At 52.1% G+C, this 21,286-nt stretch overlaps 1 protein-coding gene across 3 annotated transcripts in view; it reads left to right on the top strand.

The window, feature by feature from the left end:
* Positions 1–21,286, top strand: part of ACTN1 (actinin alpha 1) — a 96,387-nt gene that overhangs the window by 50,093 nt on the left and 25,008 nt on the right. For all 3 annotated transcript variants that reach the window (XM_059182424.1, XM_059182422.1, XM_059182423.1), the window contains exons 2-7: positions 2,342–2,456; positions 6,412–6,531; positions 14,170–14,256; positions 16,124–16,211; positions 16,703–16,781; positions 20,193–20,274. In XM_059182424.1, the coding sequence (XP_059038407.1) occupies positions 2,342–2,456; positions 6,412–6,531; positions 14,170–14,256; positions 16,124–16,211; positions 16,703–16,781; positions 20,193–20,274 (571 nt within the window). The remainder of the gene's footprint in view (positions 1–2,341; positions 2,457–6,411; positions 6,532–14,169; positions 14,257–16,123; positions 16,212–16,702; positions 16,782–20,192; positions 20,275–21,286) is intronic.

Here is a 21,286-nt window from a genome sequence, read left to right as displayed (position 1 = left end):
GCCCCCAGCTGTGGCCAGTGTGGGTGATCCCCACCAGGACCTTGGTCACATTGGACCCGAAATTGTCCCCTGCCGGGGGCGGGGGGGGGCACTTCCCTTGGAGTCTGTAGGAAACCCCGGGCAGAGGCTGAGTGTGGGCCTGGAAGGGAGGTGAGAGCAAGGTGTGGTGGAAATTCCAGATGGTGGTAGATGAGAAGAAGCTGCCCTCCCTCCGCATACCGATCGTGGTGACACCCGGGGCGGGAAGTATGTGGACAGGTCACAGCTGGGAGAGGATATGGAACCACAAGATAAATTCTCTTCAAGATGAGAAAGTTCCCTAATATGTTTTACAACAAAAAAATTTTAACAAAATGAAAAAGGCTAAGTACCCCCTAGTCTCCTGCCAGTTCGCTGCGCCAACACTAGGGGCAGGGCACCCAATAAACAGACCTCCTCTGAGTGGTCTTATGCTTCTGGAGGGTGGAGGGTCCCCAAGGGCACTGTTTGGCCCAACAGCCCGATGCCCGGATACCTCCCGGCATCATCCACAGGTGCATCTGGGTCTTCTAGAACCATCCCCCCATCCCCCTAGCTTTGCAAGGCTCCTTCACCATGCTCCTTCACCCAGCTGTCCAGTTTTTACATTGTCTGGAATGTCTGCTGCACAGGGGGTTTTTGTTGAGCAGGGGTTTTTGCTCTTTTGGTCACTGCTGTGTCCCTTACCCTGTGCTCTGGAACTCTAGGCAGAGCACTGAGGCCACACCCTCTCCGACAAGTGGCCAGGCAGTGACCGTGTACTGGGATAGGGGCAATCATGGCGTGGGTGCAGGGTGCTTTGGGCTCTATGCCCCCAAACCAGGTGTGGCGGTGGGCTGTCAGGAAGGCTTCCGGGAGGAGGTGATCGCTGAGCCTGATCTTGGAAGATGAGTGTGAGCTAGCCAAGCGTGGCATGGAGGACATTCCAGGCTGAGGATCAGAATCTATCCCTGCTCATTCTCATCTGTGTGTCAGTCTTCCCAAAGCTTCTGGATAGCACCCGCAAGCCTCTTCTCCATCGTGGGAGCCGACTGGCAGAGTGGAGTAGCGTTTTAGGGAGAGCGAAATCGCCTCGTGAGGCGTGATTTAAAGACGAGGCTTGGACTTTGGGGTGTTGTCGCGCTGCCTCCTCCTCCCCACCTGCGTGGACTGACACCGTCCCTCCTCCTTGCTCACTGGCTCTGCAGCTCTTGCTCAGAAACCCGAGCAGCCGTTTCTTTTCTGCTCACGACCACTGGGGTGCCATTCCTCTCTTCGGCCTGTTCCCTGCCACTTCCCTTTGTTCCCCCCCAGGGCAAGAGGAAGTGGTGGGGGAAGGGGGTCATGAGTCTGGTGACCTTTCTGAGGGGGAGGGGTGGTTCTGGTGTGCCTGCTACTGGTTGAGTAACACACCGCTCACCATTGCAGTTTTGCAGGGCGGGTGGGAGGGTTGCTGACTGGCGCTGCTGGGGGCGGCGGGGGGCTGGACATGGGCCCTTGAGACCCTGTGTTGTTGAAGATGCCGTTTGGTGCATAGAATTCTGGAGTTGCCAAGAAGTAGATTGCATCTGAAGCTGGAGAGCTCTTCTTTCTGGGGAGAGACCCTGCCCCAGTTCTAGGCGGGCTTGGGAAATGGAAGCACCTGCTTCTGTCTCTGTTCCTGGGGTCAGCCTGTTCCTTGTGGGAGCCACGAGGTGGCGCTGTCTTTGCGGGACTGCTTGGCTGGTCCCGGGCTGCTTCAGTGTTGCTGCTCTCCCCTGCCCCCTGCCCCCCTCCGCAACCCCTGCCCGCAGACTGGAAAATCATAATATAGATGGGCTTTCATTTAGTCTCTTCAGAGTCCCTTCTGGAATTCTTCCTCACACCTTTGCAGCTGGAAGTGCCTGACACCCTGACTCCAGACAGACAGACACATACATACATGGGCGCATTGGGGTCCTCCCCTTTCTCTCCTTGTCCTGATACCGCCTGTGAATTGTGAACTCAACAAGACTCACTAATTCTTTCCTAAGCCAGCTGCCAAGTGGACAAAGATTTATTCAACTCATTTGCCCTGGTAATTAATTAAGGCTCACTCTGCCTCCCCTGGGATATTCTGCCTTGTAACTATGAGGATGGAAACTAAGCCTAAGAACCTAAGAGGTCAGTTGCCAGCCCTTCTAACGGCGCATGGAGAGGCCGCAAAGGAGTGTCCGTCCCAGGGTTGCCCGCCCATATCATCCACACAGCGCCCGGAGAGGGCGTGGTCGGCGGGGCCTGGGACCCAGCAAGGCCCCTATGAAGGCCTCAGGGACTCTGGGATGTGTGGGGAGCCTGACCACTTGCTCGTCTTCCCTTTGCCTAGACGTTCACGGCATGGTGCAACTCCCACCTCCGCAAGGCGGGGACGCAGATCGAGAACATCGAGGAGGACTTCCGAGACGGACTAAAGCTCATGCTGCTGCTGGAGGTCATCTCAGGTGAGGGGGGCCACCCCGGCTGAGGGTGAGGTGCTTGCCTGCTGGGTTCGGCCCCGGGGGTGGGGGTGGGGAACGCTGCCTTGACACATTAGCTTCTACTCTGCCTTTGCTTGTGGTGAGCCCTGGGTCTCTTGCAAGAAGCTAGGGGCGCCATGTGTGAATTCAGACTAGGAGACTGGGTTTGGTCCTGGCTCTGCTGCCAACCATCCACGTGTCCTTGGACAAGTCACTGTCTTTCTGCTTCCGCACCCTCATTGGCAAAAAGAAAGAAGGTCCACCATGGCTGACCATCTCCAAACTTGGCTCTACTAGTACCTCTCCACCTCTATCCAGATGATCCCACTCCCTTATCTGGCCCCCAGTGAAGAATTTGGATGTCCAGAAATCTGGAGAGACAAACTCCCCCTGAATGTAGTCCTCTGCCTTCTTAGGAATACCTTTCCTCCACCATGCCTTCAAGGTTGGTGGTTCCAACATTCACGCCTTGGTTTATACACTGGGTAATCTTAGCTACTCTCTTCACTTTACTTTCTACTTCAATTATCGGTGATGCTCAGACCTGGTTTCAGTCCAGCCTTTTCCCTCAGGCCCCACCTCCACCCAGATGTCCCCCCAGCATCCCCGACAGACCTCTTTCCTCCTATATTCTCTGTCTTCTTCTCCCAAACCTAATGTAGAGCTCTGAGACAATGCTTCCTTTGCTTTGCTTTCCAACTTGGCATTCAAGTTCCATTCCTTCTATTTCCTTCTTCTGTTAGCCTTTTTAACCTCTGCTATGTGGTATCAGTGTGGGCCTTGCCAGCTCTCACCTAGATGATCCACAGAGGCCTTGGACCCCTCCCCGCTTCTTCCCCACCGCAGTCCATCCTCTGCATGGCAGCCCAAGGGGCCGGCTCAGGCCCAAATAAGGTCTCGCTGTCTCTTGCTCAGAGCCCTTCAGTGCCTTCCCAGGGCTCGAAGCCTACAGCCCACATTCCTTCACGTAGCTTGCAGGATCCTTTGTGAGCTGGCACCTGTTTCATTTTCAGCTAACTTCCCAAAAAGGTATCAGACCTCAGACCCTCTGTCACCCCAAGAGACGCGCAGTCCTCACCAGGGACGGGCTCTCTGCCCTCTGTGCTTCTGCACCAGCTCCAGCCAGCTCATTCCCCGGAACTTTTAAATATCCTCCTGCAGGTGAAATTTGTGTGTGGGTGAATGAAGACGGGAAGGGGGGATTGTGTGTGTGCGGTACAACCCACGAAACAGAAAATTGAGTGTTTTGAACATTTTCAATTTCCTGGACTATTTTGTACAGTCCCTTTGTTGTGCAGACACACCAGCATCCATCTGCGACTTCTCCATCACCCCGCATGGAGACCCCAAGCCCATCAAACACCAGCCCCCCCGCTCCCTTCTCCCTCCGCCCCGGCAGTCACCCTTGTCTTAGTTTCTGTGAGTGTGACTGTTCTCGGCACCTCATATTAGTGGAATTAGTGGAATTACAATATATGTCTTTCTGTGGCGTATTTCATTATAATGTCTTCCAGGTTCGTCCATGTGTCCTCTCTCCTTCCTTTTTGAGGCTAACATTGCGCTGTACATACACACCACATTCTGTGTACCCATTCATCTTCTGGTGCACACTGGAACTGCTTCTTCCTTTTGGCTCTTGCGACTAGCACTGCTGTGAACTCGGGTGTACGGATATCTGTTTGAACCCCTGCTTTCCGTTCTCTGGGGTAAATACCCAGAAATGGAATTGCTGGATCATATGGTAATTCTAGGTTTAATTTTTTAGGATCCACCATACTGTTCTCCTCCAACTGCCTTTCTGAGTGTTCTCCCCTGCCTCCTCTTCTAACATTTCTTAGTTTACACAAACCTGGTGGTGGTCTTTTTCATTCTTCCCGGCTCAGCTCAGGGTTTTCCTCCAGGAAGGCTTTCCCCGAATGAGTGGCTGTCCTCAGGAGTGACAGGAGCTCTGGGCTCCCGTCACACCCCGTTAATTCCTCTTGTCATTCCTGTCATGTCGTTTGCCCACGGTATGATCATTTTGGGCCCATTTGTGCTTTTTCGCATCCCATTCTCAGCTGCTTGGGGCAGGGATGGTCTCATCTCTGTGTCCCAAGGGCTCAGAACGGTGCTTGGCATGTGTGTGATGGCCGGCAAATATTGGAGTGACCGGATGCCCGGCTTTTCAGCAGGACTAGCTGCACATTCCCCACCGAACAGGCGGGCCTGTGCCCAAGGGGACCTGTGCACGTCCGTGAACTGGGGTTCTCTCTTTCCTGGGGGTAGGGGACATTGAGTCACTGAGACATTGCATTTTCTTCCTTGAGCATTGCGAGGGGAGTAGGAGGACAGAAGGAAGGGGCTGGTGCCCCCAGTGGTCCTCTGAAGAGTGTCCCCAGACCACCCCCCGCCAGAATCTGCAGGAGAGCTTATCCACATGCAAAGTCCTAGGCACACCCCAGACCTCCTAATTTCCAAAATTAGGAGGCAGGGGAAGGGGGCTGGGCATGGGAATTGCGAGAACTGCCGGCCTCGGCCTCGCTGCCTTCACTGTCCCGATGGAGAAGTCCTGTTCCAGCCAGGGTACACAGCTGGGGGTCTGGCTGGGGAGCTCAGGCTTGGCAGGACCTAAGGGCTAGGGCTTCAGCAGGAGAGCTTCAGGGCGCGAGGCGGGATGGAGTGCTGCCTCATCCGTCCAATGGGAGGGAGTCCCCGGGGCATTTCGTCTGCCCAGGGGGATTGATGGGGTACCTCACTTTGGAGGCTGAGCAGGGGCCACAGCCTTGGGAGAGCTGCAAGTGGAATGTCTTAATTTAATCATTAAAACCCAGCTGTGCTTCCTTGGGAGCTGCCAGGCCTAATCACATCTGTGGCAGGAAGTCTGTTCTCCAGAAGCTGGGGTGGAGGGGGCCTGGGAGGCCCCCTGGAGAAGCGCTGCTACCACATTGTGGCTGTCCAGCTCCTTGAGCTCTCTTGGCCAGGCTGCTAATGTCCTGGGTGTGGTGGAGAGGGGCTTGTGGCTGGATGGGCCTGGAGACCATGGCAGGTGCAGTGGTCCTGAGTTTTGGGCTCTGGGACAGTACTCAGCCTCCTGGGATCCCTGGCCTTTTAGAGACTCTAAAGCTATATGTCCTTCTCTGGTATGGGCATGCATGTTGCACATTTTAATTTTGAGTTTTAGTTTAAAGAGGTCCCTGAATGCCTCTGTTCTGAGCTGAAAGTGCTCTTAATGGGGTCTTTGGAGAACCAGCTCTTTGCCTGCAGCTTCTGACCCTGGAACCTGTGTTGGAGGAGGGGGTGGACTGAGGGTGGGGAGTTGGCTTGGAGCTGAGCCAAGGATGCCCACAGGAGGTGGTGGTTCTCGAGCAAGCGAGGAACACCATGGGAAGCTTTCTTTGAACACTAGGGGACTTTTTCAGAATATTCTAAAGTGCCCACACATCTTCCCAGACCAAGCAGTATAGAGTAGAAGGGGTTCGGGGCCTTTGCATGTGCTGTTCTTCTGCTTTGATCATCACTGGCTGCTGTCGCAGCGCAGCTGCCCTCCCACTCAGAGGCCTTTCCTGACTATTCCACAACTCCTTCATGCCCCACCTGTCCTCCTCTGCATCCTCTTTTTAGGCATTTATCCTTCAAATACGTTTACATGTATTTGTGTGTTTCTCTGTTGAAGCTCTGTCTCCTCCTGGTCCAGAAGTGTGCAAAGGCAGGGAATTGTTCTGTTCATCCCTGTATTCCTAGCGCCTGCCAGGTCCCAGACATAGCGGCTTAATACAGATCAGTTGGGTGGGGGCAAGCACTGAGGTCTGAGAAGTGGCAGGAAAGAGGCAGGGTCGACTCTCCCTGTCACTCCCTGCGTGGGGGCCCCTCGCTGCTCCTGGGCGAGAGTGTCACGAGAGCAGCCATGCTCCCAGGAAGCAGCACTCGACCCTCCCTGCCCTCCCTCTTGATCTGCATGCAGGGGAGCGCTTGGCCAAGCCGGAGAGAGGCAAGATGAGAGTGCACAAGATCTCCAATGTCAACAAGGCCCTGGATTTCATAGCCAGCAAGGGGGTCAAGCTCGTGTCCATTGGAGCCGAAGGTGAGTGAGGCCCGCCGTCTGGCTGCTCGGCAGAGCCTGATTTTCTGCTCCCTGTTCTCTTGGCCTTTTCTTCCCTGACTCCTGGGTTCCCACGCTGCTGGGTGCATTGGGAAGTGGGGGGCAGCGAGCACCTCCATCTGGTCAACCTGCGGATTCTTCATGTAACAGCTGCACTTTCCGTTCAATCTCGGCACCCCCCATATCGGCTCTGCCCCCTGGAAAACCAAGGGCCTGCTCCCTGGTCCTGACCTAGATCCCTCCCACCCCCAGCCGAATCCTGGTGCCTTGAGATCCTGTGAGAGTGGAGTGCCACCTCCCTCACCCACGGGCCTGCCTGCACTCTGCTGCCTGAGGCAGAGAATTCTGTTGCCTGGAGAGTGTCAGACATGCGCTGGGTGGAGGTCTTCCCAGGGGTCTGTGGGGAAGACTGATGTCCAGAAGCCTTCAGGAATATTTCCTAATAGCATTTCTCTACAGATTAGGTTCTTGACTCTTTTCCTTTCACTTGAAAACAGTTTTTTTTTTTTAAAGCTCAGTATACATTGTTATTCGTTCTTAATGGTTTAAACGAGGCAGTGCAGTTTGTTTCGGTGTGCACTGTGGTGTTCTGGAAGGATTTGGGGAGGGTGGAGGAGAACGGAACACCGTAGCCAGGCCGTGTCAGCACTGTGCCCCGTGGATTCATCAGGACTCCCTGGGCACCTGTGGTGCGGCACCAGAAATCTAAAGCTGGGAAGCTTTCCATCCGTTCACTCACCATTTCACATGCGCGCGTGGCTGTGAATGCCGGAGCACTCACGCCCTGGCGGGTTCTGGGCGGGAGACGATCTCACTGATCCCTCACATGGCCTCCCTGGTGGCTCTCGTCGTTACCCTCATTGGATGAGAAGAAACCAGATGCCTAACGAGATGAGGTAACGTACTGAAGGTCCCAGTGTCTATAAGGGGCAAAGCCAGAGTTGAGACCAGGTTTGTGTTGGAGAAATCACCCCCCCATCTCCCCCACCCCCCTCTTGAAGAGGGTGGGGGGCTCGCTCCAGTAAACCAGAGGAGCACATCTCTTCTCTGGTGGGAGGAGTCTAAAGCTCTCCCCGCCCCCACCTTCCTTTCTAGAAATGGAGGGATTTTATATTGCTACATCAAAGGCAAATTTTAGTGCAGTATCGGCAAACCACAGTCCGCGGTCTCAGATCTGGCCGACATGGGTTTTTGTACACCTGTCTGTTTACATTTCTCTTTGTCTGCTCTCCTGCTACCGTTGGCAGAAAAGTTGTGACAGAGACTGTATGGCCTACAGAGCTGAAAATATTTCCTATCAGGCTTTTGCAGAACAATTTCACCAAGCCCAGGCTTTCTGGGGACTCAGGCTCACGTTTGAGCGGTCGTGGGTGCCACCAAGTGTGTCCCAGCACACCCTCGGCTGTGAAGCAAAGTCCGTGTCTTCTGCGTCTGTGTGGCGCGCACAGCAGGTGCTCAGGAGATGTTTGAAGGACTCACACCTAGCGGGGTACTTGTTTTGTGAGTGGAAACGTAGTCTCTGCTTCTTGAAAGAGTAGTTTGCTCTATTAGGGAAGATTAAAGAGTTGGCAGGAAAAGTTTCCATGAAGCAGGGCTGGGAAACCAGAAGACGGCGCTGGGGTGGTCTGGTGTAAGCTTACATGTCCCCCTGGGGCAGGGCAGTAAAGGATGTATAAGGGAGAGCTGGGGTGATGGTAGGGATGGGTGGGGATTGTGGAGAACTGGGGAAAGCAGGTCCTTCCTCCTAATCGGGGCACCTGCCAGGCAGGTCTGATTGATTGTTGCTGTGGGGCGGGGGGATACAGGTCCATCATGGCAAGAGCTTTCCATCTTTTTTCGAAAGAAGCCAGAAATCCAGATTTTTAGAAAGAAAAACAGCTACCTAACAGGTTTTTGTTTGTTTGTTTGTTTCTGTTTTTGTTTTTTTTAACTCTGAGCAATAATTCTATGCTTTAAAAAAATAAAAAATTAAAATTTAAAATTAAAAAGAACCCTCTGAGGTCCGAAGGGGAGCAGGAAAGGGGACGATGGGAGAGAAGAGCACTTGCTCCCAGCTCTTTGGCTAGACAGGATGCTTTGGCTGGGCTCTCCCTTTCTGCCCGTGAGCAGGCCTGTCGGGTGGGTGTCATCAGCCACATTGTGTAATCCCGGCAGCTGAGGCTGAGAAGAGTTGCCCGGGTGGAAGCCGGTGGTGTGGCTGAGCACAGGCTGTGGGTAGATTCCTTCCGTGGGGCAGAGCCAGATTGAACCCGGGAGTTCGGGCTCCAGAGCTCAGATCTGAACCTCTTCCCATCGCTGCAGACACGGCATGTGGGGGCCGAGGGCAGGACTTTACTATGTGCTTGTCCTCAGCTACGGAGGGCTGGGTCCGCTTGGCTGTGCCTGTTCTGGCAGAGGGCGAGGAGCAAAGACAGACCCAGGCATAAACTCTATCCGGTGCCTTTGACCTTCCAGGAAGTCAACCAAGCTGGCCACTATTTCTGATTTGTTTCACACGGGCCTCGCTTCTCTGAAGATTTTGAAAGGCTCCTTTAAAATGAGATAATCCTGACCACCTCACTGCCCTCGGGATTCCTTGCTGTAGGCCGAGCCTTCTACGTTGAAATCACCTCTCCTGTTTCAGACTGAGCTCTAAGATCATGTGCTGGGATGCCTGCCCTGCCGTGCCAGGAAACTGGATGAGGCCACAAATGGGGTTTGTTTATTATAATGAGATGCGGTTTATTGCTGTAGACTAACATAAAACGCAGTGGAGCAGATCCCCGGAGTGAGCACTCATGGGGGTCTGGGTGGGAGAGATGTTGCTGGGTACGCTGAGGGGCATCCTGGGCTGACGGGGGCAGGCCTGGCGTGGGCGAGACCCCAGACCTTTAAAGGATTATCATAGGGTGCAGGACTAGACTCTGGTGAGCCCCTGATGGTCAAACCAGGCCCAGGTGGCCCTTTGGGAATGGAATGGGTGCTCTGGAGGGGCCTGTGGTCCCAGTCCCCGATGGTGTTTGCACAGAGGCTGAAAGTAAGGGATTTCCTTATATCCAGGTGGGATTAGAATAGATCCTTGATTTAGAATACACTTGAGGGTGCCTGGGTGGCTCAGTGGGTTAAAGCCTCTGCCTTTGGCTCAGGTCATGATCCCAGGGTCCTGGGATCGAGGCCCGCATCAGGCTCTCTGCTCAGTGGGGAGCCTGCTTCCCTTCCTCTCTCTCTGCCTGCCTCTCTGCCTGCTTGTGATCTCTGTCTGTCAAATAAATAAATTAAAAAAAAATCTTTATAAAAAAAAAAAGTTTAGAATACACTTGATTTAGAATGTCTAGACTTCATGGACTTGAGACTTGACTTAGGTGAGTGGTTGGTATTTAACCCTGTGAGAGGACCAGAAGGATTTTTTATCTGAAGATCTTCGGGCGGGGAAGGCCTGATGGCTTTGAGTGCCAGGAGCCTCGGCGTGGTCTTGATGATGGGTCACCTGTACTGGGGGTGAAGCATGGGTCTGGGAGCCCGTGACCCCCGGCGGTCTAGTTTCTGTCATGCAGAATGTCTTCATTTTACCATCTGAGTCATGCACGGGGTGACTGCCTCCATAGGGTGGGGGCAGGGGTCAGTGCAGGGTGTGAATGCGTCGTGGCAGGCTGTAGACCAGGAACGGCAGAAACATGGCTCCCCTTCTTCCTGTACCCATAGTAGACAGTTTAGTCTGTCATTGTGTTTTGTCCCCATGGCCCAGTGTGGCCTTGGGACCCTCCTTTGAGACCCAGCATTCCTGGCAGTCCCCTGACATAAGGCTTCTGGTGAGATGGGCATCTGTGATCCAGACCCACAGATGCCTGGGAAAAGGATTTGTTCTGGGGACCCTCGGGGTTGGGGGGGGGCAGGGGCTATGCTCTGGGGGTGGGATGGGGGGCAGCAGGCCCTGAGGCTGGGGTGCCGTAGGGGATGTCAACCCACTCTTTTTGCCTGTACTTGGCTCTCCTGTGTCCTACAGGATCTGGTATGAGTGAGACTTCAGTGAGCAGAAATCCCTGGGGGTTTCTAGGGAAGGGAGGGAGGAATAAGTAGGCAAAAAAGAAGCCCCTCTTGTCTCCCTTAGTGCTGGGAGGGCACCACACTCGAGGCCACAGGAGGCCTAGGTGTTTGGCCTTCACAGGTCAGGTATGGGGGGAGCCATGGGATGGGATAGAGGCAGGGGGCCAGTGCTGCAGCCTCTGCCCTCGGAAAGGTCAAGACCTCGCCACCTGAGCCTCTTCTAGATGTTAAAAAAATAATCCCCTGTGTTGGAAACACTGTCCATGAAATTTCACACTTGCTTTTTCCACTTTCCATATTGTAAAGATTTCTCCAGGTCATTAAAAACTAGTGAAGGCAATTCTTAGTGGCTGTGTTCATGGTTGAGCACAGCGGCACTCTGTTCCAGACCTGGGTCCTGCCTTGGAGGAGCCCGAGTGCGGTTATGATCTCCCAGCCACGGGCCTGAGTAACCTCTGCCCGTTCACCCGCACGTGGGTTGTGCCCTCCAGTGCTCCCTCATTCATTCATTCATTCATTCATTCAATAGATGTTGATGGGGGCTTTCTCTGTGCCTGGCACTCCCTCTGCTGGGCTCTAAGCAGTGATGCAGAATGGAAAAATTGTTCCCCTCATGGAGCTTATGGTCTGGAAGGGGAGAGAGAGAAAATACATACACACACACACACACACACCCCAGGTGGAGAAGATTCCAGCAGGAAGTGCAGGTGGGAGGTTTCCAGGAGAAGATGAAACGGAGATGGAGGGAGGTGCGGGACAAGTCTCGTGGATATCTGGGGAGGAGAGAGCTGTGGGGAGGCCACGTGACGGGAGAGTTGGGAGGGGTTTGTCAGGGCCCCACTGGTCATGGGCGTGGACTCTGAGGCAGGTGGGAAACCGCGGAGGTCCTGAGCAAATGGGTGATGGGCAGGGAGGGCATTTACTCCATCACACCTTGTACTGGGTGTATTTCTGCTTTCCAACTTCGGGCCACAAGAAATGACCCTACAACAGGCCCTGTCATACAGCAGCCTTACGCCGTGTGTCCGACAGTCAGCTAGGCATAGATTTTCTAGAGGGAGAGTTCACTGTCCAGAAGTCGAAAAACTTCAGGGTGCTTGATCCTGTTGCCAAATTATTTTCCAGAAAGTGTGTTTTTGTTTTTGTTTTTAAAGATTTATTTATTTGAGGGGCACCTGGATGGCTCAGTGGGTTAAAGCCTCTGCCTTTGGCTCGGGTCAGGATCCTAGGGTCCTGGGATTGAGCCCTGTGTCAGGCTCTCTGCTCAGCAGGGAGCCTGCTTCCCCCCCCCTCTCTCTGCCTGCCTCTCTGCCTACTTGTGATCTCTGTCTGTCAAATAAATAAATAAAATCTTCAAAAAAAAAAGATTATATTTATTTGAGAGAGAGAGCAAGTGAGCACTGGAGCATGTGTGGGCGGGAGGGGCAGAGGGAGAGAGAATCTAGAGCAGACTCCGTGCTGAACATGGAGCCTGACATGGGGCTCGATCTCACGACGCAGAGATCACCACCTGAGCCGAAACCACAAGTCAAATGCTAAACTGCGTGTGCCACCCGGGCACCCCAGAAAGTGTTTTTTCACACCAGTTTACACTTGTATCCAGTGTGGTCGGTAGCCTTTGTTTACCATCAACCCACGTGAAGGTGTGTGTTCCTTGTTTTTTCAAGTGGCTAATTTAATAGCTAGGAAAATGTTAACATCTTTTTTTTTTTTAAATTTTATTTATTTATTTGTCAGAGACAGAAGGAGAGAGAGAGAGCGAGCACAGGCAGACAGAGAGGCAGGCAGAGGCAGAGGGAGAAGCAGGCTCCCTGCGGATCAAGGAGCCCGATGTGGGACTTGATCCCAGGACCCAGGGATCATGACCTGAGCCGAAGGCAGCCGCTTAACCACCTGAGCCACCCAGGCATCCCAGAATGTTATCTTCTTTAATTACAAGAGAGATTGAACATATGTATAAATTGGTTATATTTTGTGTTTTGTGAAATATTTATTCAAGTCTTTCGCTTATTGTGAATTTAGACCTTTTTCCTTATCAATTTATATCAACCCTTTAAACGTTACGAAACCTTTGGAAATCACAAGTGAAAGGGCGTTTTTGAAAAAAAATCTGTGGGCGCCTTGGTGGCTCGGTTTTTAAGCATCTGCCTTTCGCTCAGGTCATGATCTCAGGATCTTGGGATCGAGTCCTGCATTGGGCTCCCCTGTCTGGCAGGGAGTCTGCTTCTCCCTCTCCCACTCCCCCTGCTTATGCTCCTTCTCTTGCGGTTTCTCTGTCAAATAAATAAACAAATAATCTTAAAAACAAAACAAAACACAAGAACCAAGTCTTGAAGGACTGATTCTTCACTGAGTAACCTTCACCGCGTCTCCCAGTGTGCTCTGCGCGGTGCCGGCTGGCTGTTCTACTGCTTAAGGAAGGTGGTTGTGTGCTGCTCAGTTCTCCATCTCTCACCCAGGCAGTCTGTGGCCCACTGGTGTCTGCGGCTCTGGGAGGGCTGTGTGAGGCCCTCGTGAGCAGGAAGAGTCACAGGCTGTCCACTGCCCGATATGGGCCCTCTTCCTCCTCGGCACCCCGATGGGGGCTCAGCAGAGTTGCCTACCCCCCCACCCAGGTATTGCCGGCAATGCTCTGCCCCTTGCTGAGCCTACAGCAGCATGCGGTTTTGCCCTCCCTTTTGAGGTCTTAAGATGATAAGATCTTAGAATGTAATTTCCTTAGTGGAATTCACTCTTGCTTAAAGGGTCTGCGGGAAAGACCCTAGTGGACGTGGGCTCGGGATATTGGGAGTTCCTGGAAGTTACCCCTTCTCCCGGTCTTGTTAGTGTTTTCCTACAGTCAGTTTTTCAGGTTGGAAAAAACAAGATATTTCTTGGATGCCAGATGGTTAGCTGAGTACCTTGCCGTGGGGCTGGGTTACTGTCTCCTGGTTTGGAAACAGGTGAGGGTAAGGAGTCTACATTTGATTGGCATCAGTTCAGCTCCCAAGACTATTAAGTGGCTCCATGTCTTAGGCTCCTTAAAGAGAGTTTTGTTTTTTTTTCCCTCTTTTCTGTTTATATTCCTTGCCTCCGGGCCTGGTAAAGGAAAAAAATGACTTCATAGAATTTACAGCATTTTTAAAAAGTCTCTTAAAGTGTTGCTTAGACTGAATTTTTAATGGATTATCTCTTAATTGTGAAGTTTGTTGTTTGATTTTTTAAAAATAACATTAGTGCCCAAGTAATGGCATGGGGTTGATTCCTTTTGATCGACTCCTCTGAGTTGTGCCTGCACTTTTGGGTGTGGATGGTTCACAGAGTTGCCAGAACATTTGTGATGATTTAGAAACCTGTCCCTCTTCTCTGTCCGTCTCTCTTGCCTTCTGTGATGCACCCACTGGAATGGATCACACCTATCTCGTGTCCCGGTCACCCCCAAGGAGGCTTCTCTCCTGGCACCTGTGATAACCTGATGGTACTTTGAAAAACAACTTCCTTTCCCTAGAGGTGGAGCTGTGTGGTCTTTGATTTCCTGCATGGTTCATGCAGTGATGTGGGCACTCCGGGAGTGTTAATCCTGCCCCAGCTAATAGTGTCCCGATGCCATTTCTGTAGAAATCGTGGATGGGAACGTGAAAATGACCCTGGGCATGATCTGGACCATTATCCTCCGCTTTGCCATCCAGGACATCTCTGTGGAAGGTGAGTCTCCTGCTTTGCTTTGTTAGTTCCCAAGCCCCCTCTTCTCCCCGACCCTCACCATCACGTCTTCTTCCCTGAGCTCAGCTTGGGGAACCCTTGACCCCCTTCAGTGGGGGCCTAATCATGGGCTGCCTCCTGGGTTTCTTGCCCATTGGTGGCATCTAGTTTCTGTAGAGAAACTGGAACTGTTCAGGTGCTGGTTTCCACTGGCGCATTGGCCCCAGGGAATCCCACTCACTTGGGGACTGCCCAAGGGTGCATGGGGAAGTATTGGCTCTTGGGTTGTTAAATCCAAAAGGGCAGAGAAATAGCTTAGCAGCTGGGAGGCCATATAGCAGGGCTCCTGGCGGACCCGAGGTCCTCCACTTTGCTCCCATAGCTCCCTCTTGTGGCCACTTCACAGATCTTTAAGAGGCCGCTCTAGGTTGGGGCTGCCATCTCCTTAAACTTGGAGCCCCACACTCTGGCATTTTTTGAGCTTTATATCTGATGTGTGTACATCTATTTTGTAATAAATTATATTGAGATATTGTTATTTGTATCATGAAACACACATACCAAAACAAATTTTAAACAGGTGAGATGGAGATAATATTTTTAAAGTATTTTTTATTCATGGGACACCTGGCTGGCTCAGTTGGTGGAGTGTGCTGACTCGTGATCTTGGGGTTGTGAGTTCAAGCCCCACACTGGGTGCAGAGATTCCTAAAAAAGATAAATAAATAAACACATAAACTTTACAAAATATGTTTTTATTCATTGTCATGGCCCAGGAATTGTAGATTTTTATTCAAAGTAATTCTTTTGATGGAAAGAATGTAGAATAAATTGCTTTGTTATGGAAATTTTTGTTTGACATGTGATGCTACAACCATGGGAAGGCCTACGTTTAGGGCTGAAGTAGTTGAAAAGGTGTCCACAGTAGTCACTTCGAACATGGATCTTGTTAGTGATGGTAGCTATAAATCCATTTTCAAATTGCCTTCTTGATGAGCTCAGTTTGATTCTTTGGGGACTGATTCCTTCTCAGCTCTGGTTAAGTTGTCGTTACTTCAGTCTTGTAAAATAGCTGATGAGCTTGAGCTGAGGAGAAGCATTAGCTTTGCTGATTTTTTTTTAATTGTTTGTTTGTGCTTGAAATACTATCTTTGCAGAAATCCTTTCATGTCATTTAAAAGTCCATTTTGTGAATTGAAAGTAAATGAGATCACCCATGAACCCTCTCCTCCGGGTACCATTTCTGCAATTCATGGATGCGAGCACAAGGGGACAGTGTGGTTTGCCGTCTGTGCTCGGAACTCCTGGGGTCCCCTCAGACACCCACCTGCTTTACCTTACAGACACGGGTCTGCTTCACACAGCAGTGATGTCCATCCATGCATTAAATATAAGGAAACTTCTTAGATATTCTAACACTTCTGCCCCACACACGGCTCTGTGCACTCTGCATGGCCGGAATACCCCTCCCCAGAGATCCTGGGACTTTTCATAGATGGATCAGACATAGACCTGACATAGATTGCTGATTTACTTTGTAATGCTCGATGTCTTTGAATTAAGGGAAATAATGGGGGAGATATTCTGAAAGCTTGGAAGGCCATTATATCAGTATTTAAATGTGTTATGTGGCTAGTTTGTAAAAGCTGCCTCACTTGCTTCTCTGTTTCTCAAATAACTTGTCAAACTTCGTTGAGGAAACAGACTTAGTGGCCTAGTAGCCCCAGGGTTGGAATCTAGGGGTCTTTGTATGGACCCCTCATGAACAAGCATGGACCCTGTGGGCATGGTGGGGTTCCCATGAGCCAACACCCCTGCCTGTGCTGAGCCAGCCCACTGACCTCTGCTCCCGTTGTCCCCCTACTCACAGAGACTTCTGCAAAAGAAGGGCTGCTCTTGTGGTGTCAGAGAAAGACAGCCCCCTACAAGAACGTCAACATCCAGAACTTCCACATAAGGTCAGTGGCTGAAGGCTGACAGGTTCTTGCAGAACCTGGACTGTTTCCCCACCAAGACTCCTCGGTTCCCTTTGGCTGGGGGTAGTCTCAGCTCTAGAACAGAGCAGAGGTCCCTGGAGAAGAAGTTACTTTCTGCGGGGCGGGGGGTGAGGGGTGCCACATACCTTCCAATGCCACCTTCCCCCCCAAGGAGAGTGTCCAGAAAGTTCTGTGGGGGGGGGCAGGGGAACAACAGAGACCTGGGTAAAGAGTAGAGTTGGATGCAGTAGGTGTCTTAGCTTCCCAGGCCCCCCAGAATCTTGACCCCAGGGCCCAGGATTGTGGCAGGAAGAAATATTCCTTCCCATCCTGTTTTAAGTCACTCCTGCTCTGAAGCACTGTGTGTTCATCTCTGGAAAAAAGGTGGGCCCCTCCAGTCCTGGTTTAGAGCTTTCCCCTTGGGTGGTGCCTGGCCCCACTCACCAGCCTGCCCCGCCTTCTCCCTTGGGCAGCTGGAAGGACGGCCTTGGCTTCTGTGCCTTGATCCACCGACACCGACCTGAGCTGATTGACTACGGGAAGCTGCGGAAGGTACGTGAGCCTGTCTGACTTCTGCTGGGTCCCTCCTGGGTGTTGGCGGGGGGTGGAAGGGCAGGACCGGGGCCCTCTTCTGAGGGCCCATGGCCATGGTCACGGGTGTCACTCCCCTTAGACTGGCCCCAGAGACAATCTGTAGAAGTAAGAGGAAAGCCTCTTCCCTGTGAGGGCCACTTGGGTGTCCCACGTGCACGACACCGTGCCCTTGCTGACCTGAACAGCCCATAGCGTATGGGAACCACCGTAGGGCATTGTTGGGGTCATGGGACCCTCACTACCATTTTCCCCTTCTATTTTCCGGGGTTTATAAAGTGGATGTAGTTGCTTCCGTAATTGAAGCTGTTGTATGTTAGAGGCGTTTGTTCCTATCCAGGGCCAGGACTTGCTGGGCAGCCCTTGCACGTACCCGCCAGGCTCACTGCTGCAGTTTGGCTGGGGGATTTCCTTTAGCTGCTGCTCAGTTTCACTTAGGCTCTTGGCTTGAAGCTGCGGGGGTTTTCCTGAACCTGTGCATGGGTTGAGAGGCAGACTGGGAGGTGGAAGCTGTTCTTAATCTTGAGGTGGTTATGGGGTCTGGGCTGGCCTAGACCTTGGAGAAATCTGTCCGGGACCACTCTGAACTCACTCACCAGCTTTCCTCTGAGCCCATTCCGGTGCCCAGAGGCTGCCCGTGGAGCCCTCCCCTGACCCCCAGCTGATGATCGGGAGCTCAGGTTGGAATGGTGTCAGTCCCTGTGTGACTCTCTTGACAAGGCAGCTTCTAGGAATGCCTGTTCTCCACTTGATCTTGACGCTTGGAGAACGCAGTGTTCAATGAAGACCCCACCTGGCTTGTGGCCTCAGAGGCCAGGCTTGATGTCGCCACTGTGGGAGCTGCCTTGACAACTCCGTGATGGTGTCAGGGCCTCCCATTTCCAGGGTGTGGAGGAAAGGGGTAGACTCCCATTTCCTCTGGTCGCTCGAAGCCAGGCCAAAGTCTGAGGCTGGGCCCTGGGCCCACTTCTTCTTCTTCTTCTTTTTTTTAATGGTTTTATTTATTTAGTAAGAGTGAGTGACAGAGAAAGAGCAAGCGAGCGAGCACACAAGCAGTGGGGAGGGGCAGAGGGAGAAGCAGACTCCCGGCTGAGCAGGGAGCGTGATATGGGGCTCGATCCCAAGAGCCTGGGAACGTGACCTGAGCCAAAGGCAGACACTTAACCAACTGAGCCACCAAGGTGCCCCTCGCCCACGGCCTGGCCCTGCACATGTTTTTGGTCAGTGGTCCAGCTCTTCCCAAGCCACCATCTTAGTGGGTGGAAGGGTCCCTGTGCTCTAGCTCAGCTGCTTTGCGAGGAAGAAAATCAGATTGAGAATCCCCTGACTTACCTGAAAGCTATGTGGCCGAATCAGACAGAGCTGAGGTGGGAAACCCTAGAGGTGATGATTTTTTTTTTCAAAGGCATCATCATATACCCCCTAACTGTTTGTCTGATGCACCTCGGTCATAGGCATGCATGTGTCTGTTTGTGTGTCTGTGTGCTGAGGGGACAGCCAGTTAGTTAATCCATAGCTGTTTGTCACCCTGTATAAAGTGGGGCCCTGCTGACAGTGGCTGTCTGGTCCCTTCCCCCATGCCACAGACTACAGGGTCTTAGCCTTCCAGGAGGTGAGAATCTAGGGCTCTTTGTCTGCTGCCTGGTCAGCTGCCCACACCCATGTGTCTTGTCTTTTCACTGTTTCACTGTGTCTGTCTCTCCTCTTTTTAATTCAGTAGCATTATTAAAATCCAGCCCAGATACTAGCACAGACCTGGTCGTACTGAACCGCGGATGCTTTCCAGAAAGTACAGGTTACTGGAGCCAAGCGGTGTTTGGATGCTGGAGAGCTCTGGGACTCTGGCTGGGAAGCTCTTCCTTCCCATTGTGGTGTTAGCTGGGCATGGGACCCTGGCTGTTTGTGGAAATTGAGCATGGCCAGCAGGTGTAGCCTGGTCTCGAGGGCTGCTTTATGTCCTGGATGGAAGTGATTTCCACAGCTTGGCATTGTTTATGTTTTTGTTTTTGTTTTTTTAATCATTCTGGAAGCTATCCTGGAAACATATCTGGAAACTTTCCCAGGAGGACTCTACCTACTCTTAGTTTGAGCAGTTTCTTCCTGAAAGCATCCGGGTGAATGTATTTATTTCTTTGCAGCTTTGTGATTCTCGTCTTAGCACATGGGGACACTGAGTCCTGGGCTGACAAAACCAGGCTGCTGTAGGTTAGTCTGGGGAACCCAGAAATAGCGTGGGAAGACCAGCAAGGAAGTCCCATCACTGTGTGGTGGTTTTATTCCACCCCCCCCCCCGCCCGTTAAAAAATTCTTTTAATTATGGTAAACTTACATAACATAAAATGGAATGTATATAGAAACACAAAGCATAGGTGATCTAAACACTTGAGCCGTGCTGAGGTGTTCAGGGCGGGGGCGGGAACGCCCCCTGTGCTCTTGGTCCTGCACAGCTGAGACCCTGCACCCGTGAAACTGTCACGCCCGGCTCCCTGTTGCCCTCGGCCCCCGGCAGCCACTGTCCTACTTTGTGACTCTGAACTTGACTGCTGTGAATGCCTCGTGTGAGTGAGTCATACAGTATTTGTGTCTGACTTCTTTCCCTGAGCAAATGTTTTCAAGTCTGACCGAGGTGGTAGCAGGTGTGACTCCCCTTCCTTCGGAAGGCGGGGATCTGTCCATTATAGGGACACCGTCTTGGTTTGCCTGCTCATGTGGCAGCTGGCAGTTGTGTCAATTTTGCCTCGCGGCTTTTGAGAATGATGCTGCCTTGGATATGGGCGGGTAGATAGCGATTTGTGTCCCTGCTTCCAGTTCTTGGGGCGGTACCCCCAGAAGTGGGGTTGCGAGTCCTGTGGCGGTCCGAGTCCCCCCACACTGTGTGCCCAGGGGCTCTGCTTTCTCAGTCCCCAATTCGCGTTCTGGAGATGGTAGCACATGTCAGGATAGTCACATTGTGGCTGTTTGAAGGAGCCGCCAAATTTCACGGAAAGGGAGCAGCTCGAGGTCTCCTTGAGCTGCTTGAATAGCAGAGGGGAGGCCGAGGCTGGGGTGCTGAGCGGCATAGCCGAAACCAGAAGCCTGGAGGAGCGGCGTCCAGGTCAGTGATCTGCTCTCGGCGTGTGCTTTTTAGCCATTTTTTTCTTGGGCTGCAGGCCAATACGCTTCACCTTCTTTCTCTGACAAACTGAGGAGGAAAAATGGCCCTTTAACCACCCACCCAGCAAGCTCTAGAGGGAAGCCAGCCTTGTGCACACCAAGAGCTGGGCCCTGGGGATCAAACCCAGGGGGCCAGAGACATCCTGTCTGTGCCCCCATCTTTGATCACCCAGACTTCTCCCCCCACCCCACCATGCCTTCATCTTCTTCTTCCTCTAGGATGACCCACTCACAAATCTGAACACAGCCTTTGATGTGGCAGAGAAGTACCTGGACATCCCCAAGATGTTGGATGCTGAAGGTAATAGGTGTTTCCTTCTGTGCCTTGGCTCTTCCCTCACCGGCCTATGGTGGCCAAGACGGGTGGGGCCCGAGGTGGGAGGGGGGGAGGCCTGGTTCTGCGACCTCATCTGGGGACCCCGGTGGGGATGTGGTGGGACCTGCCTGTGAGGGATTCCTCATTCCCTAGTGGTTTGAAGGGGAGGCTACCTGATCGGCATCTGCTGCCTGAGGATGGTTCTCTGTCTTGGAGCTGGGGTAGTGGGTGCTGGGGTGGAGCAGTGTTCCTCGTTGTAGGGGAAGGAAAAACTCTTTCCCCTACCTCCTTAGGGGCTCCGGGTGGGATCCTGTAAATTAGACTGGCAAAAGACAGATTAATGAGAGAAAAGCAAACAGAAGTGCATTCACAGAGAGCTCTCAGTGATGAGTACTTGGCAGGGGTGGTTAGAGATTTGGGATCTAAAGCCACACCTGACTTGTAGAGGAAAGGGAGGGGGACAGTCAGCATTTATGGAAAAGCAAGTGACTTTTTAGAAAGCTGCCTGGGCCCTTAGGAGTCTAGGAGGGAGAGGTGATCGTTGGTGACATTATCTGGGACCATTTTCAAATCAGTAAAAACCAGGAAGAACAGTGTATGAACTTCCGTATACCCCTCCTCCCGAAGACACAATTAGATTTTGTCACTTTTCCCGCCTTTGATTTTTCTTAGTTGAAATATTTTAAACCCCAGACATCACAGCATTTCACCACTACATACTTGAGAATACATGCCTTAAAAATAATGAATCTCTTTCTCTGCAGCCATAAAGCAGATTTCATGCCTAGGAAGTTGTGTGACTACAATTCCTTGATGTATCTCTTGCCCAATTCAAAATCAGATTTCCCTGATTATTTTTCTCGAGAGTTGGTTTGTTTTAATCAGGATCCAAATAAGGTCTGCATGTGGCATTTAGTAGTTCTCTGTCTTCTGTCTTTTCCTGTCTGTAGCATACCCCCCACCCCCCCGTTCCCACGCCCTGTTCCTTTTTATTCCT

The sequence above is a fragment of the Mustela lutreola genome, chromosome 7 (assembly GCF_030435805.1).
Source record: "Mustela lutreola isolate mMusLut2 chromosome 7, mMusLut2.pri, whole genome shotgun sequence".
Lineage (NCBI taxonomy): Eukaryota > Metazoa > Chordata > Mammalia > Carnivora > Mustelidae > Mustela > Mustela lutreola.
Note: the sequence above shows the minus strand (reverse complement) of the source record. Positions and strands in the feature narration are given on the sequence as shown.